Consider the following 19,187-nt stretch of genomic DNA (forward strand, 5'->3'; position numbering starts at 1 on the left):
CTAGGGCTTTGCTGGAGCCGGTGGTGGCCTGGGCCCTCCGGTCAGGGAGGGGCGGAATGGCTGAGCGCCTGAACCTCCCTTCCTGTGCGCTCTTAAGACCTGGATATTGTGTTCTCGCTCCCCACCTTCCTCCTCCCTGTTATCCACACCACCCTTCCTCTGCCCAGCGATTCCCTCTCAGTTACTTACACTTTCTCCCTAAGTCCGACCTGAGACTTCAGACACCAGCAACACTTGACAGCCCTGTTCCCCCGTGTCTTCATCTTTACCCCTCTCCCCTGTCCGACTCTGCAGTGATGGCAACGCGAAAGCTTGCGCTTTGCATTTACCTGGCGCTTCCACCTGCCCGGTAGCTCGGGCCACGGGCAGTTCGGCCACACCCACGCTGAGAACAACCCCTGGGCGAGAAACATCTTATCCCAAAGTGTTGATTGAGACTATGCCCTCTCTTTTTCTGATGGTTGTTTTCTTGTTTGGATACTTGTTAATCTCTACATCATTATATTTTTCAAAGGTATATTTTTGTGGAATGAAAAGGAAGTATTAGAAATGAGCTGAAGACCATTCACAGGTAAAGAGAAAAATTTTTAAATATACATTTAGGATTAAATGAAAAACAGAAATGAGGTGCGAGGAGCGTTACATTTTTCGAAGCATTACGATATCTTTGGAACTAAAATATAGTGGTTGAAATGTGATATGATGAAGTAATGATTGTTTTTGCCCTGCAGAGAGTATGTCTAAATAACCGATTCCCTTCTCTTTTTGTGTTTTGTTTCTACTTACACCAAACATGAACTTTGCAATAAAATTACACTGGTAACTTACAATTATTTTTCTACTATTTTTAAAAAATGGCCTCTACTTAAATTCAGTATAAGCACCTTCTGAGAAAACTCCGGGAAGAAGATAGACTGCTGTGTAGATTGTCTATTATAACAATATATTTCACTGTCATTTCTGGTAGGGTTATATGAGAAGTAAAAAACCCTATGTTTCCTTCTAGTCCCTCCCAAGGACATTTCCTACAAGTGAATTCTGCTGAAAATGAAAATTAGACAGCTTTAGGAGGTAAAGAAGTAGCTAAAAGGAAGAGGTATTACAGGCGACGCTATAACTGGGTAGAAAGAGGAAGCACCTGTAGCTCATTGCCACCTTTGTGTTCTGATGCTCGTGAGAGGTCTTTTCTCAGTGTATAAATTGCTGAGGGTGTGTGTGCGAGCTACTTACTACCACTCATGACCTTTTTTCTGCTATCTTCAGTGATTTCACGAATCTAGCTACATGGATGTAGAAAGAGTGAAAAATAGAACCTGGGGCATTCACACTGATTTGCCATTTAATGGAGATTGTATTGCTGACCATGTTCTGTGATAAATAAATTGTGCTATTATTGTTTAGTTCAAAATGTATTTTAACTGCCTGCTTTTCTTTCTTAGATTAATATTTTTGGGGACAGATTTGTGATGCTTGATTCACCCTTGAAGTAATGTAGACAGAAGTTCTCAAATTTGCATATTACATCAACTGGAACCAGCAGTGAATCTTAATGTTCACTTAAATCAGAACTTGCGTAAGAAAGAGAATGGGAGTCTGGTTAAATAAAGATGACTATATCAGAGACTTGAAAAGGATCATTCTCTGTTTTCTGATAGTGTATATGGCCATTTTAGTGGGCACAGATCAGGATTTTTACAGTTTACTTGGAGTATCCAAAACTGCAAGCAGTAGAGAAATAAGACAAGCTTTCAAGAAATTGGCATTGAAGTTACATCCTGATAAAAACCCGGTAGGTAAACGTTTGTTTTTAAAAATATTTGATTATATTTTTGGTACATTTTGATATTTATTTAAATTGCTTTAAATGATCAAATGCTTAAGAATAATCATATGTCAAAATTATAATTTAACTTGTATGCTAGAAGCAAAAGCACCAAAATGTTCTGTATTATTTAGGATCCCGTGAAGGAATGTCAGTACCAAAAATTCAGTTCCCTCTGAATTTGTAGACGATTTTCCAACAATTCTATTAAAGACATTAACCCCAAAACAAACGATAATATCCGTGAAGTAGTTGAAGTAGTTTTCTTATTAAAGTAGGTTAAGATCAAGTGTTTTAGAACAGGAACAAAAATATTTTTTTTAAACTCAGAGGGTATGACTTGCTAAAAATAGAAGTAATAGCTAATAATAGCATGTTTTAACTTTGACTATTTTCTTCTGTGTGTGCACAAGCCCACAAACCAGAGTTAGAAAGTTTTATAAATTAATACTTGACAGCAGCTGAATATAATGCCAGTCATAAATATTTATGTACCCATTAATGTAAATCTTTCAAAACTAAACTCATTTTAATTTTTATGGTGTTTTTGTAATTTATTTGATTATTTCTTAGTGAGATTTAGCATTCATCATTAACAAGAAGACATAGTTATAGTTTTTTCTAGGTAGAAGTTTTAAAATAGGATTATTTTCATTGCATAAAGCTGAGCAAGAGAAACAATATTTCTTTAAATATTGTTTAGTTGATTATCTTTTCCTAAGATCCACATTCTATTTAAGGTTTTTATTTTTTTTAATTTTTCTTTAAAATTTCAAATAATGATTTTTAAGTTTCCATATAAAAGACAGTAGACCTTCTACCATCCGAGTATTATTTAAATGAAAGCATCCTTCAGAAACAAATTTTATGAAGCACAGTAACAAGGAAGAAACATTTCCGATCCGATTTTGGATTGTTCTCTTTTTTTTTTTTTTTTTTTTGAGATAGGGTCTCACTCTCTTGCCCAGACTGGAGTGCAGTGATGCCATCTCGGCTTCCTGCAACTTCTGCAGCACAGGCTTAAGCAATTCCCCTGCCTCACCCTCCTGAGTAGCTGGGATTACAGGCGTGCGTCACTACTGCCCAGCTAGTTTTTGTGTTTTTAGTAGAAACGGGGCTTCACCATGTTGGCCAGGCTGGTCTCGATCTCCTGACCTCAAATGATCCACCCTCTTCAGTCTCCCAAAGTACTGGGATCGATTTTGGGGTGTTTCTGATACTGGCTTTTATGTAATTATCTGATAGATTGGGGCACATCCTTTTTTAATTAAGTTGATTTTACCTAAAATAGAAAAATAACCTACAAATGTATTGATTTGTAATTGTTATAGGAGTAAAAAATATTTATGAAATTAAGAGTTTCAACAGGCTTATTATTTTCAGCTGCATTTTTTAGGAAGAATAACTCATGGTCTGATAACGTCTGTCAACCTTTTGAAGAGTCAATTATTTCATTACTTTTCTTACTCTTTTTTTTTTTTTTTTGAAGATTATAGTTTCTTAAAAAATACTTCATTTCAACCCATGGTAACTCATGTCATGTTGTATTACCCCTCCTTATGTTGGTATGTGGTCTCCCAGAAGTTACTAGATTAATTAAACCTACATATATGTTTTGAAGAAACTTGGATTGTGTATCTGAAATAATTGTATTATATCTAATATTTTTTAACAGAATAACCCAAATGCACATGGCGATTTTTTAAAAATAAATAGAGCATATGAAGTACTCAAAGATGAAGATCTACGGAAAAAGTATGACAAATATGGAGAAAAGGGACTTGAGGATAATCAAGGTGGCCAGTATGAAAGCTGGAACTATTATCGTTATGATTTTGGTAAGGTGATACGATATTACTTATGAAATGTGTTCTATCTGAGTAAAAGAAAAGTGAATTCTGTTTCACCACTTAGCTTATATATTTAAGATGCGTCACTTTGATTAGCTCCTTTTAATTTGCTGTGGGAGTGAAATTTAAAAGGAATGTCAGTTGGTATACAGAGATGAGCTGTACAGATATGAAGTTGTATTGGTTAAATCTTGTTAAATACTTTTAAAATAAGGATTGCTATTTAATAAAAAATATGCATTCATGGACTGCATAATGACATTTCACTTAACAATGGATTGTATGTAGGACATTGGTCCCATGAAATTATAATACCGTATTTTTACTGTACCTTTTCTATGTTTAAATACAAAGATACTTAGCATTGTGTTACAGTTGCCTATGGTATTCAGCAGTAACATGCTGTACAGATTTGTAGACTAGGTGTGTAGTAAGCTATACTATCTAGGTTTGTGTAAGTACACTCTATGATGTTTTTGCAACAACAAAATTCCCTAACAACACATTTCTCAGAATGTGTCCCATTAGTAAGTGATGTATGACTATATGTTTGCATTAGCGGTAGCTAAATATTTCTTTCAGTATTTTTTAGTATTGAATAATATTAATTTCTTTCAATTTATTTTAGAGCATCATATTGTCCAAGAAAGGCTAAACTTCAAGTTTAGTAATGATCTATTCAATAGAAATGCCATCCTTCTCATATGGAACCCTTATTGATGTTTTAAGGTGTTTTGGCCTTCAGTTGACATTAAGGTCAATACCTTGAAACATTATCAATAAAGGTTCCATATGAGAAGGACGAAAGGTGTTTTTTTCCTTAAACATGAAGGAAAAAATAAGGTGGAAGGAGGAAACAAAGTAAAGGAACCAAGGAAGAGAGATTGTAAACACACAGGTATCAAGGCAGGAAGGTGTGTTCAGAGACCCAGTGTTTCTCCTAGTCATTAATTAACCTCAAATGCAGGCTAAGAACTGAATATGCTTCTGTATTAGACTAAATAAAGTATTTTAAATTTATATCTGGAGGATTTGCTTTTAGTAAATATGATTTTTTTTTTCAAAATAGTATTTTCAAGTATATTCTCTACACCTTGATAGTCTATATCAAGAGTTAGCAGACTGCATTTCATAGGCCAAATCTGGCTTGCCATTTGCTTTTATAAATAAGTTTTATTGGAATGGAATTACTTTAATTTGTTTACATAATATATGTGACTTCTTTCACGCTTCAAGAGCAGAGTTGAGAAGTTGTGATAGAAGCCATACATCCCACAAAGCCTAAAAAATTTATATTTACTAATATTTGTGTCTGCCTCTGCAAATACTCTAAGCTTTTTAGCAGAAGATATTCTAACATGATACCATGTGTTAAAAACCATATAATCTGAAAATCGAATGAGGTCTGTAGTCTAGTTAACAGTGTACCACTCTCAATTTCCTGGTTTTCGATATTGTGCTATATAGCTACATAACATGTCACCATTAGAGGAAGGTGAGTAAAAAGTATACAAGAGTCTATATTTTTGCACCTTCCTGAATCTGTAATTATTTTTAAAACCATAATATAAATTTTATATGGAGGTAAAATTATGTGAATATTAGGAACTACCACATACACATCTATGAGAGTCCATATCAGAATTCTAATATCTTTAGATCACCCTAAATGTACTGATAGTATTATTTACTTTTTTTTCACTTAGGTTGTTGCATATTCTCTAAGTTTGAGATTTAATATAGTAGTTTGATTTTTTTGATGATTAAAACGAGTAATCTATTTTTATGTGGCAATTTATATGGTGAAGTTTTGATTTTATAATTTTTATATACTTTTAAAATTAGGTATTTATGATGATGATCCTGAAATCATAACATTGGAAAGAAGAGAATTTGGTAAGTTTGTGGGCTTAAGGTTTTATAAAACTAATACAAGTTCGATCTCATCTAAAACTCTTGGGGATATATATGTTTGAAATTTAGAAATCTTTTGGAGTTTCGAACAGTAATAATGTAATATACTGTATCTTAAATATTTCTAGCAGAATGTGGGGAAGTGTACCATAATAAAAACATTAATATTTCTGTAGCAAAATGTGTAAGTATATATACTAAATAAAAGAAATTTAAAAATCAGTTCAGATCAGGTTTGGATGCCAAGTGAGCTTGCTGCCAACTTACAGCAAAACTTCTCAGAGCTTTTTGATTTTAGAGTTTTGGATAAAGGTATAGTTATTTTGGAAGTAGATTTAATTTGATTGGCAACTTTGTGTGAAAATGGCCATAAAAATACAGTTCTGCATTTTCCATTGCATTTTAGAAAATTGTATACCAGAATAGATTCTTATACTTTCATCCTTTGTGCAGTAATAATAGGTTTATTTTTTCTATTTCAGAGCAATAAATTAAACTTCAAATCAAATTTCAATTTTATATTGCTCTATCACAATTGTATTTAATTTAGAAAACTAAAATACAGCCAGGCGCGGTGGCTCACACCTGTATAATCCCAGCACTTTGGGAGGCCAAGGCAGGCAGATCGCTTGAGATCAGGAGTTAGAAACCAGCCTGGCCAACATGGGGAAAACCCGTCTCTACTAAAAATACAAAAATTAGCTGGGCCTGGTGGCACGCACCTGTAATCCCAGCTACTTGGGAGGCTGACGCACAAGAATCGCGTGAATCTGGGAGGCTGATATTGCAGTGAGCCATGATGGCACCACAAAAAAAAAGAAAACTAAAATAGCATACCAGTCGCAAAAAATACATATAAATCTATATGTTTTTCATATATTATCGTTAAAAATTTATTACAGCTACTTGATTTTATGCAGTTTGTTCCTTCTAAGTAAGGGTGGCTTTTTTTTTTTTTTTTTTTTTGAGACGGAGTCTTGCTTTGTCATGCAGACCAGTGTGCAGTGGCACGATCTTGGCTCACTGCAACCTCTGCCCCCCTGGGTTCAAGCGATTCTCCTGCCTCAGCCTTCTGAATAGCTGGGATTACAGGTGCCCGCTACCACACCCAGTTAATTTTTGTATTTGTATTTTTAGTAGAGACAGGATTTCACCATGTTGGCCAGGCTGATCTCGAACTCCTGACCTCAGGCGATCCACCCACGTTGGCCTCCCAAAGTGCCAGGATTACAGGCATGAGCCACCACATCTGGCCAAGGGTGGCATTTTAATCTTATTTTCTACATCATGCTGGTGAGCTTCACATACAAAATAGCTGTTCAATGTATTACTTTGTTAAAAGCCTTCTAGGTGAACACTTGAACATGTTCTAAGTGAATAGAAAATATATCTTCCCTATATTCTGCAAATAAAATAAGACAATTGATTCATTTGGATTGTTAATAGAATTAATGCTCATGTCACAAGCTGGTAGAATCATAACTGTCTTGTGTGAGTTATATAAACCTATAGCTGTTCCTGTGTGGTTTTTATTGTCTCTCATCTCCTAATATATCAGTAAGTGTTTTGTGTACCAATGGTTCAGAAAACATCGGAATTACAGATAGAGGAAGTGAACAAAACTTGCAAGCTTACTAATCCATGAGTCTACCTAGAATGAGACTTCACTGATAGTTATATTGTATACGGGTTCACACTTTTTCAGATGTGTCACTATGCAGAAAAGCTTAAGAACTGTTAATACTTCATATAGAACCCCAAATGGTAGTTCAAGATAAATTGCAGCCACAAAACTTCAGAGATAATTCATAAATAATTAACCTTGCTTGATGAGAGGAATGAGCAGGACCATTGTTGTGATAGAGAAGGACCCTCTAGTGAAGCTTTCCCAGGCATTTTTCTGCTAAGCAGATGTTATCATTTCTGGCTCTCTAGAAAGTCAACAAGCAAATGCCTTCTAAGCTCTTCTGTTATATGCAGCATAGGTTAAGTAGGTTTAGTCAATTCTGACAGCTACTGTAAACTCTGAAAGAATAAAATAAGAGACCTACATAATATAGTAAGGATTGTGGGAATTAAATTTAATATAAGCCCTAAATAAGACATTACCTTGGAAAATCACTTTATTTGAAAAGATTGAGGTTTTTTTAACAATTCAAAATATTAATACATACTTGCTAAAATTATAGATTTGAACAACATGTGATATCTAGCCAATAGTATATTTTATATTTTATCTGTAAAATGACCTGATGCAAATTACAAATTTTACTCACTTAAAAAATTTAACATTGTAAAAATGTGCTTTCACATTCAAGATAAAAAGGCGAGGGTAATCTGCTTTTGGTTAAAGGATTTCCATATGATTCCATGTTAAAATTAGTTAATATTTTAAAATAAAAATTTCAGAAATTACAGTAAGACATTAAAACATACATGGTATTCTAAATACGTGCAACTAATTCAGGCTAATTAGAAACAGGTGCAGGACTCAGTGTTCACCCACATTTCAAGTATAAGATAGACCTGTGGGAAAAAAGTTAATCTGTACATTACAGGCAAAGTAATTATATTTTACTTTGCTAACAGAAGCTGTTAACTGGAGTTGTATGTATATTAACAGACAGTAGCTGTAGTTGTATAGTTTAGAAGTGGAAAGTTGCATTTTGAAATGTAATAATTCTATTCTGGGTCACTGTTAGGCACAACATCCCATTGAGCTGTGATGATACAGTATTAAAAATATTTTAACTTTATTCTTATTACTCAGCAATCAGTGGGAACTTCGCAAATATGAGAAGTGCTCTATGAAGACAAAGTACAGGTGTACCTCATTTTATTACACTTTGCTTTATTGCACTTCATAGATAATGCACTTTTTTTCCTTAACAAATTGAAGGTTTTTAGCAACCCTACATCAAGCGAGTCTATCAGCTGAATGCGTTTCCAATAGCATGTGCTCATTTCATGTCTCTGTCACATTTTGGTATCCAAACTTTTTCATTATTACTCTGTCTGTTACGGTGATCTACAGTCAGTGATCTTTGATGTTACTATTGTAATCGTTTTGGAATGTGCCCATAGGATGGCATACTTAATTTTTGTGTCTATTCGGACTGCTCCCTCTTCCTTCTCCCTTTTCTCCCCCACTTCTTGGGCCTCCCTACTCCCTGAGATACAACATTACTGAAATTAAGCCAATTAATAACTACAGTGACCTCTAAGTGTTGAAGTGGAAGAGATGCACATCTCTCATTTTAAATCAGAAGCTAGAAATGATTAAGCTTAGTGAGGGAGGCATATCAAAACCCAAGACAGGCTAAAAGGTAGGCCTCTTTTGCTAGTTAAATTATAAATGCAAAGGAAAAGTTCTTCATGGAAAGTAAACATGCTACTCCAGTGAACACACTAATGATAACACAAAACAGCCATACTGCTAACAGAGAATGTCTTAGTGGTCTGGGTAGATCAAATTATCCACAATATCCCCTTAGCGAAAGCCTAACCAGAGAAAGACCCTAATTCTTTTCAATTTTATGGAGGCTTAGAGAGATGAAGAAGCTGCAGAAAAAAGTTTGAAGCTAGAAAAGGTTGGTTCATGAGGTTTAAAGAAAACAGCCATCTCCATAACATCAAAATACAAGATGAAGCAGCAAGTCCCAACATAGAAGCTGCAGCAAGTTTTCCAGAAGATCTAGCTAAGATCATTGATGAAGATGGCTGTACTAAATAACAAATTCTCAATGTTAATGAGACAGCCTTCCATTGGAAGAAGATGCTATCTGGGACTTTTTTTTCATGCCTGCTAACACCATATCCATTCTGCAGCCCATAAATCAAGGACTAATTTCAACTTCAAGTCATATTATCTAAGAAATACATTTCCTAAGGCTCTACCTGCCATAGGTAGTGATTCCTCTGATGGATCCAGGCAAAGTAAATTGGAAACCTTCTGGAAAGGAGTCACCATTCTAGTGTCATTAACAACATCGGTGATTAATGGAAGGAGGTCAAAATATCAGTGTTACAGGAGTTGGGAAGAAGTTCATTCCAACCTTCATGGATGACTTTGAGGTGTTCAAGGCTTCAGTGGAGAATGTAACTGTAGATGTGATAGAAATAGCAAGAGAACTGGAATTAGAAGTGGAGCCTGATTATGTGACTGAATTGCTGCAATCTCGTTATAATGATCTCATTATAATATAATTATCTCATTATAATAATCTCACCATGGGGCGGTGAGGAGTTGTTCCTTATGGATGAGCAGAGAAAGTGATTTCCTGAGATGGAACCTACTCCTGGTGAAGATCCTGTAAACAATGTTGATATGACAACAAAGGATTTAGAATATTACATAAACTTGGTTGATAAAACAGCAGCAGGGTTTGAAGCCAGTTTTGACTCCAATTTTGAAAGAAGTTCTACTGTGGGTCAGATGCCATCAAACAGCATTTCATGCTTCAGAGAAAATCTTTCAGGAAAGGAGACATCAATCAGTGTGGCGAACTTCACTGTCATCTCATTTTAAGAAATTGCCACAGCCACCCCAACCTTACACAACCACCACCCTGATCAGTCAGCACCCATCAACATCACGACATGCATGATTTGCTGAAAGGCTGAAATGACTGTTAGTGTTCGCATTTTTTACCAATAAAGTTATTTTTTGTTCCCTGGTTGGTTTGTCACCCCAGCTGGAGAGTGCAGCAGCAGGATCATAGCTCATCACAGCCTTGAACTCCTGGGCTCAAGCGATCCTGCTACCTCAGTCTCCCGACTAGCTGAGACTGCGGGCATGTGCCACCATGTCCAGCTATTCTTATAGAGACAGGGTCTTGCTGTGTTGCCCAGGCTGGTCTCAAACTCCTGGGCTCAAGTGATCCTCCTGCCTCAGCCTCCCAAGAGGCTAGATGACAAGCATGAGCCACTGCGCCCAGCCTATTTTCTAATTAAGGTATGTACATTGTTTTGTTTGGTTTTTTTTTTTTAGACATAATGCTATTACATAATACACTATAGTATAGTGTAAATATAACTTTTATATACACTGGAAAACCAGAAAATTTGTGTGACTCCTTTATAGTGATACTTGTTATGTTGTGATTTGGAAACAAACCCGCAATATCTGAGGTATGCCTGTTACCAGGGTAGGAGACATTTTTACTGCAAGAAAGGTTTTGTGTCAAATACCATTCAAATTTGTTTTACAGCATATTTTTATTTAAGACTTATGAACAGTAATGCCTTGTGTAATTATTGCTTTCTATTTTTATATAAAAATAACTACCTCATTACTTGTTTATAGCTGATAAGATAATCCCTTCTTTCATTAAAGTTTGCATTAATTCTGTTAATATTTTTACCTAAATTTGTACTGGTTTGTGGTCTAAACCAATATGGCAATTTTTTTGACCACCTCTATAGAATGGTCATTTGCCAGACTTTGAAAACATTGCCAAAGAACAGCCCATAGTCCTGAATTACACACTTTGCCTGTAATGTATAGATTAACTGTTTTCCCACAGGTCTGTCTTATACTTGAAATGTAGGTGAACACTGAGTCCTGCACCTGTTTCTAATTAGCCTGAATTAGTTGCACGTATTTAGAATACCATGTGTGATTTAATGTCTTACTGTAATTTCTGAAATTTTTATTTTAAAATATTAACTAATTTTAACATGGAATCATATGGAAATCCTTTAACCAAAAGCAGATTACCCTCGCCTTTTTATCTTGAACGTGAAAGCACATTTTTACAATGTTAAATTTTTTAAGTGAGTAAAATTTGTAATTTGCATCAGGTCATTTTACAGATAAAATATAAAATGTACTATTGGCTAGATGTTATATGTTGTTCAAATCTGTAATTTTAGCAAATATGTATTAATGTTTTGAATTGTTAAAAACCTCAACCTTTTCAAACAAAATGATTTTCCAAGGTAATGTCTTATTTAGGGCTTAGATTAAATTTAATCCCCGCAGTCCTTACTGTATTATGTAGGTCTCTTATTTTATTCTTTCAGAGTTTAAAGTAGCTGTCAGAATTGACTAAACCTACTTAACCTATGCTGCATATAATAGAAGAGCTTAAATCTCAGTCACTCTTACTATTTGTCTTCTTTATTTCTCTCATGCACACAAACTCTTACGTGAGGTTTGGCTGCTATTTCTTGTGCCGTCACTTTTTACAACTTTATGGCCATATTTATCTTGCAGTTTGAGGCTGCTTCTTTTTCAAGTATGGGCGTAGGAGAGTTTTTTTAAAAAGCTATTGTTGGTTTGACATTTGAAATGTTTCTTGTGGAAAAAAAATTTTTAATTTTTTAAGAATGTCATTTATGTAGAAGATATAGAAAAAAATCGCACAGAAAATGAGAAAGACAATATGAAAATTGCATGACTTTTTAAAATTCTGATCTCCACAAAAAGTTTTTAACTAAAATATGCATGAACCTTTAGTAAATAATTCTAAGTTGTTTGCATTTTATGTATTTTTAGATGCTGCTGTTAATTCTGGAGAACTGTGGTTTGTAAATTTTTACTCCCCAGGCTGTTCACACTGCCATGATTTAGCTCCCACAGTATGTATTTTTCACATCCTCATTACTAGTTTTATTTCTAATTGATCTGCAATTTATATGTTAGAATTTTTTTTTTCTATGAATAGTAATCAAAAATAATTATCAAATACTTTAAATGTCTGGTTTAAAAATGTATAGCTTGGAGTGTGTTCAAGGGAAGAAAAGTGGTCTTATCAGAGAAATATGTTTTCTTTTTCTGTCATAGTGGAGAGACTTTGCTAAAGAAGTGGATGGGTTACTTCGAATTGGAGCTGTTAACTGTGGTGATGATAGAATGCTTTGCCGAATGAAAGGAGTCAACAGCTATCCCAGTCTCTTCATTTTTCGGTCTGGAATGGTAAGGGATAAAGTTAGCATTTTTTTAATTTGTGAAACATTATGACAAGTTAAATAGTAGAGAAAATAACAGTATGTGGAATTTGCAGAACATTTTAAGTCTTGTTTTACAAGGTGCCATCTCACTAGTCTTCTGTAATAATAAACATTTTGGATTATGAATTTTTTTTTTTTTTTTGAGACAGAGTCTCACTCTGTTGCCCAGGCTGGAGTGCAAGGGCGTGGTCTCGGCTCACTGCAACCTCTGCCTCCTGGGTTCAAGCAGTTCTCCTGCCTCAGCCTCCCGAGTAGCTGGGACTACAGGCACCCGCTCCCATGCCTGGCTAATTTTTGTATTTTTAGTAGAGACGGGGTTTCGCCATGTTGGCCAGGCTGGTCTTGAACTCCTGACCTCAGGTGATCTGCCCACCTCAGCCTCCCACAGTGCTGGGATTACAGGCATGAGCCACGGTGCCTGGCAAAACACCATTGACTTTGCTATATTTTAAAATTAAATGTTTGCCAATTTCAGTTTCTGTCTTAAGGAACATAATTTATGCAATATGTATATTGTATTTGGTAGTTTACGAAGTATTTTACAAGTGTTGTCTCATTGAATGTAAAGCTCTGATATCTTTTTTCTTAGTTTCCAGTGATGAACCTGAAACAATTATAAATGGTATTATTAAAATGTGTTCCATAGAATCTGTACTGTCAAGATTATCAGGATATCATTTGGAAATACATTCTGCTACTGAGAAATAGAGCTTTGCTGCATTATTCAAGATAATGTAAAAATCAAACTCTTTGGTATTATTTTTATTGAGTTTTAAAAAGAAAAAGTAAAAGATGTTTCTCTTCTTACAAAAACCAATAGGCCCCAGTGAAATATCATGGAGACAGATCAAAGGACAGTTTAGTGAGTTTTGCAATGCAGCATGTTAGAAGTACAGTGACAGAACTTTGGACAGGTAATTTTATTTTCTTAATTTGCTTGATTTTCAGGGTATTTTGAAATCAGTATTTTGTTTTTAATGGCAATATTAACATTTTGGTCATGGTATTGAAATTTTAAAGTGTCTTTTCCATGTTTCTTAGAAGGGAATTGTGTCATTTACTCTGAACTCTGCTGAATTTAACAAACTAGTTAAATTTTTACAGAAACTTGAACTATCGAGATATGGGAAATGGATATGAGATAGGGCTAGGGTAAAAAAGGCATCTCTCAAAGTGCAAAAAATGTTTTGTAATACAAGTGTTTTATTGCTTTTTTAAATATGCTTATCAATCAGTAAATTCAAACCTATTCTAATTTTAAAGTTTAAAAATGCTTCTAATCTTAGGCTTTTAACTCATTAACTGCCTTTAGGCAGATTAAGCTAATAATAGTATTTGTGGCTCAAGATGTTCATTTTATTCATTGAGTAAAGTTACGTGTCAGAAACTATTAAATAGTGGGGCTGCAGTAATAAAATATATAATCCCTGCCATCAGTGACTTCATTAGTGAGGAAAACATTAGTAAACAATTAAAATGCAATATAGGTACTATTATTATAGAGCTTAAGGAAGCATAAGATATGTAAAACAACCCAGTTGGGGAAAAGAGAAAGAGTTAGAAAATACTTTTTGAAAGAAGTCATATCCAATCTGTCATGAAAATGAATAGGAAGCCTTAGGAGATCACTGTGTATTTGGGGAACTGGCAATACTTCATGAATCTGACAAAAAGATCAATAATTGGGTCAAGTGGTGTGGGGAAATATAATATAGCTGGCTAAATAGGTAGACGAAGCTCAAGTCACAGGGGCCTAACTTGCCAATTTGAGTTTTCTTCTTAATGAAATAATGAATTTAGGTTTTATATGATGAAAAAATTGGAGAGCCATTGAAGGAATTTGTCATACTCAAGAGTATCTTTGGAAAGATAACTGGTAAAACTCAGAGTGGATTAGAAGAGGGTGAGATTAGAAAGGAAAAATTACTTAGAAGACTGTTTCCATTAGTAAAGGAGTAGTAGGTGATCAGAATTTGCTTTTTTTCTTTTTTTAAGGAAATTTTGTCAACTCCATACAAACTGCTTTTGCTGCTGGTATTGGCTGGCTGATCACTTTTTGTTCAAAAGGAGGAGGTAATACTATTTTTAAATTTTGTTGGAATGAGAACATGACATTTAAATTTTTGGTGACAGTTTTAAGTATGCTACTGTAATTGATTATTAAGTACTAGAAACTACAATTTATGCCCAAGATTACAATTTTTTTACTTAATAAATATTTGCCTTTTTCATTATTTTACACATGAGGTTATTATTCATTTTTTAATGTATCCTCTATGTTTTTATGTTCAGTGGACCAGTTTTTCAGCTTAGACTCATGATAAATTGTACCTTCAGATAGCCACAGATGTTATTTGACAATTTGCAAAAATAACTAGTTGTTTACAGCTCTAACCCCTCCCAAAATAATAATTTATTGGAAATATGGACTTTGCTTCATGCTTATATATATCTCTCAAACATACATAGATTTGTCTCATACAATTATATATTTGAAGATGACAGCTTCTTCTAGGAACCTTTCCTTGAATAAATTAAGTTGAAAATTCAGTACTCTGCATAGCAAGCCATAAACTGTAAACTGTGTTCAAGCAATGTGGTTGGTTAAAAATTGGTCTAAGACAACAAAATATTATAACTCAATGTATTTGCATGTATTTAATCCCAACATGAGTCTTCTCCCCACATTTCATCTCTCAGCCTTCATGCTGCTATATTGAAAAGGTACTGCCTTGTAACTAAAATCAACCCATTACCCCATCCTGTAAGGCCTATGCTAGGAAGACACTGCCTTGCAGCAAAACGTCAGCCTTAAACTTAACTAATCACCAAGGGATTTTGTCTCATTTTGGCCTATTGCCCAAATTTCTGTTCATCCACACATGAACAGAAGTTCTTACATTCTCTGAGATTCTTTTACTTCTCACCTCAGGTAAATTGCTTCTCCCTGTCTTTGTAGGCTCTGTGATGCTATAGCTCTCTTTCTTCTAAATCTTCTCTCATTGTATTCTAGTGTTCATATTTGCAGAACTTTCATAAAAATAGTGAAGGCACTATTTAAAGATTTTATTGTATTTTGAGGATCGTTTATATACTTTTATCAAATATCTATTACATTTGATTTCCCCCCAATTTTGAGATCTCTTGGATAAAATGGATTGTTGATAGGAGGAGAGATTGAGAGTATTAACCTAAAGAGAGAAAATTACTTTTTCTCTGTAGCTAGACGTCCTAGAAATTAAAGGGAGAGAATGAAAGAAAGAGGGAGCGAGGGAGTGTGTGTGTGTTTGTGTGTGTGTGTGTGTGTGTGTGTGTGTGTGTGTGTAGAAGGATTTCCATATCTATCAATAGAGTCCAGCTCAATTAATTGCCTTCGAATGAACATGGTAATTTGGGGGAAAGGCAAATGCAAGTATTTTCATTAGGTTTAATAAAGGTAAAACTGCCTCATAAGGTTTTTTTGTCCCCAGATTGTTTGACTTCACAGACACGACTCAGGCTTAGTGGCATGTTGGTAAGCATCAATCATTTTGTAAAACTATATCACCATGTAAAGAAACACGTTTAGAAATTGATTTGAAACATTTTCTTCCCTTATTTCTTGAACATTTAACTCACCTATTTGTAATCTTATTTTCTGATGACTGTATTCATAGCTATGTGTTTTTTCCTGAATAATTAGTTACGTTCAATAAATTTTAACGTGGTATCAATTCTAAGTGTCATTTACTTTTTAAGTATTCTGTAATTTATAAGTTCCTCTTCAACTGAAGTTACATGTTAGTGTTTTTGTCATTTCCCAACTTTATCTTTTGTTGTTTTCTTTTTTAGTCATTTTTAAATGTATATAGCTCTCATGTTATGGCTGGGAAGTAGCCTGAGTGATGTTGATTTTTTAACACCATTGAAATACCCTTTGTGGCTTTGTGGCTTGACAAAGCCACACAAATTGTCAGTTTTGAAAATTTTGGAAATTCTTTGTGAGCTTGAATATAATAATGTTAGGTGTAATATTACATTTATTAGATCGGATTTATTAATCATGTTATTTGTTTTTGGACTACATGATCTATAATTTCTAAGAAGGATGTATTAAAATCTCTACCATCCATCATTGATTTATCTATTTCTTATATTTCTGTCAGTTCTTCCTTTACATATTTTGACATTATATTGTTGGCAGCAGTATGATCATTATATCCTTTGGCGGCTATTTATTTCTCTTTGTGCATTATGGATTTGTTTACACAAATTCTGTTTTATTTGATATTAAAATCACTAACTTAGTATGCTTTTGTTTCATTCCCTTTCCTTATTTCACCCTATGCCTAGGCCTTTAGTTTTTCAGCACTACACATTAGAATCACCTGAGGAGCTTTTAAAAATAATAAAAAAACAAAACCATGTCCCCCTGATCAATTAAATCAAAATATTTGAGGGTGAGGACTGAGCATTAGTATCTTTATTTTTTTTTTAATATTTGGTGATCAGAGTGATTGGCCCATATTTTTCCTTTCCAGTAAAGTCTGTGCACTTTTAGCATCAAAGTTAGGCTGGCCTTTAAATGTGTTGGAAAGTATTCTCTCTTTTTCTCTTCTTTGGAAACAGTTTCTGTACAACTGGTGTTATTTCTTTCTCAATTTTTTTTTTTGGTAGAATTTATGAGAAAACCATCTGGGCCTGAAGTTGTCTTTGAATCCGTATTTATAGACTTTTCTCCAATCTCTCTCAGATAGATAGATAGATAGATAGATAGATAGATAGATAGATAGATAGATAGATTTTCTACTTCCTCTATTTGGTAAATTCTGTTTTTCTAAGACTTCGTTCTTTGAAGCAAATGTGTAAAAGTATTGCTATGAAATTGTACATAATATCCTATTTTTTTAATATCTGTAGTATCTATAGTGATGTTCTTTCTTACTTTCTGATCATATTTTGTGTGTGTGTTTCATCTCTGTTTTTATTCTTATTCTGTCCAAGGAGAGGGTTTTTAAGCTTTATAAGTCTTTTCAAAGTCTCAAGTTTTAGCTTTATTGATTTTTTTTTTACTGCCAGTTTCTTGATTTCATTGACTTAAGTACTATATTTCCTTCCCTCTACTTTTTTATGATTTAATTTGCTGTTCTTGAATGATTAGTTCATTGATTTTAGGCTTTCCTTTCTAATATATGAATTTAGATTATAAATTAGTGACTACAGCTTTAGGTACATCTTCTATTTTGATATATATATATAGTATTTTGATTATCAGTTCAAAATATTTTTTAATCTTCCATTTTTATTTCTCTTTGGATCACAGATTCTATATTTTTTGTTTCTAATCATAAAGGGTATTTTTAAAAGTAATTTTGTTATTTTTGGCTAGCTTGATTCTACTGTGGATAATGAACATGGAATCAGTTTTTTTAAGTTGTTAAGCCTTGTTTCATGGCCCAACATATGGTAAATTTTTATAAATGTTTCATATGCATTTGAAAATGAATCCTGTAATTCACAGGTACACATTTCTATCAAATCAGTTGGGTCCAATTTGTTAGCTATGTTAATCAGATCCTCTAGATCTTAATAATTTTATTGTCTGCCTATTCTATCAATAACTGAGAGAGTGTCTTAATATCCTCCACTACTTTGTGGATATTTCTATTTCCTTTGTTTCTGTCAATTTTTATTATCTATTTTGATGCTTTGTTATTAGATGGATATTAATTTAGAATTGTATGTTTTCTTGGTGATTTGAATCTCTAACCTGATGAAATAACCCTCTTTATCTCCTTTCGTGCCTTTTGCCTCCAAGTCTACTTTGACTGATACTAATATAGCTACACCAGCTTTCTTTTGTTTAATGTTGGCATTTTTCCATTTTTTACTGTCACCCTTACTGTATCCTTATATTTATTGCCTGCAATCAGCATGTAATTAGGTTTTGTATTTATCTAGTTGCTATTTTTTATCTTAGTCCATTTACATTTAATGTTATTCTTGATATATTTGGCCCTATGCTTACCATCTTGTTAGTTTTATATTTGTCCTAGCTGTTTTATAGTCCTTTTTTCTTTCCTTTTTGCTTCTTTTGGATTAAGCAAGTGATTTTTAAAATTTCATTTCCCATCTCTACTAGCTCTTTGGTTACCCATCCTTTTATTGTTCATTTAATGGGTACCCTAGAAATTTTGTACATGTATCCTGACTTACTCATTTGCTACCTAACGCAAGAGTACTAAACAGAAATTGTTTTGCTACCTCTGAAACTTTGCTGTTATATATCTTAATCAAATATGTTTTTTTCTAAGTTCTGTCTTAATGCAGTGAAGTGAATACATCTTAAGTGTACAACTTAATTTTTACATATATATGCTCCCATGTAACACCACCTAGATCAAGATCTATTCTTTCTTAGCTTTTAATTGTTCGTGATTTTCTGAAGTTTCATTATGATATACATAGGTCTTGAGTTTCTTTCTTATTCTGATTGAGATTAACTGGACTTCTTGATCACTGTAGGTTAATATCTTTCATCAGTTGTGGAAACCTGTGAGCTGGTATTTCACTTTTTGTTTCTGTCTCATTCTCCCTTATCTTTCCGAGATCCCAGTTGAATGTATGTTAGAACTCTATTTGTTTACTAACTTGCCCAGTCCAGAAAT

General features: G+C 33.8%; 1 protein-coding gene across 2 annotated transcripts in view; it reads left to right on the forward strand.

Annotated features, from left to right (window-relative positions):
- The first annotated feature begins 514 nt into the window (after window positions 1–514).
- The window catches only part of DNAJC10 (DnaJ heat shock protein family (Hsp40) member C10), a 67,597-nt gene continuing 48,924 nt past the window's right edge, over window positions 515–19,187 (forward strand). For both annotated transcript variants that reach the window (XM_003823529.6, XM_063595232.1), the window contains exons 1-9: window positions 515–571; window positions 1,440–1,789; window positions 3,498–3,660; window positions 5,518–5,568; window positions 12,086–12,168; window positions 12,374–12,505; window positions 13,361–13,454; window positions 14,536–14,613; window positions 16,011–16,054. In XM_003823529.6, the coding sequence (XP_003823577.3) occupies window positions 1,586–1,789; window positions 3,498–3,660; window positions 5,518–5,568; window positions 12,086–12,168; window positions 12,374–12,505; window positions 13,361–13,454; window positions 14,536–14,613; window positions 16,011–16,054 (849 nt within the window). In that variant the 5' untranslated portion in view covers window positions 515–571; window positions 1,440–1,585. The remainder of the gene's footprint in view (window positions 572–1,439; window positions 1,790–3,497; window positions 3,661–5,517; window positions 5,569–12,085; window positions 12,169–12,373; window positions 12,506–13,360; window positions 13,455–14,535; window positions 14,614–16,010; window positions 16,055–19,187) is intronic.

Source organism: Pan paniscus, chromosome 13 (assembly GCF_029289425.2).
Source record: "Pan paniscus chromosome 13, NHGRI_mPanPan1-v2.0_pri, whole genome shotgun sequence".
In the NCBI taxonomy this organism is placed as follows: domain Eukaryota; kingdom Metazoa; phylum Chordata; class Mammalia; order Primates; family Hominidae; genus Pan; species Pan paniscus.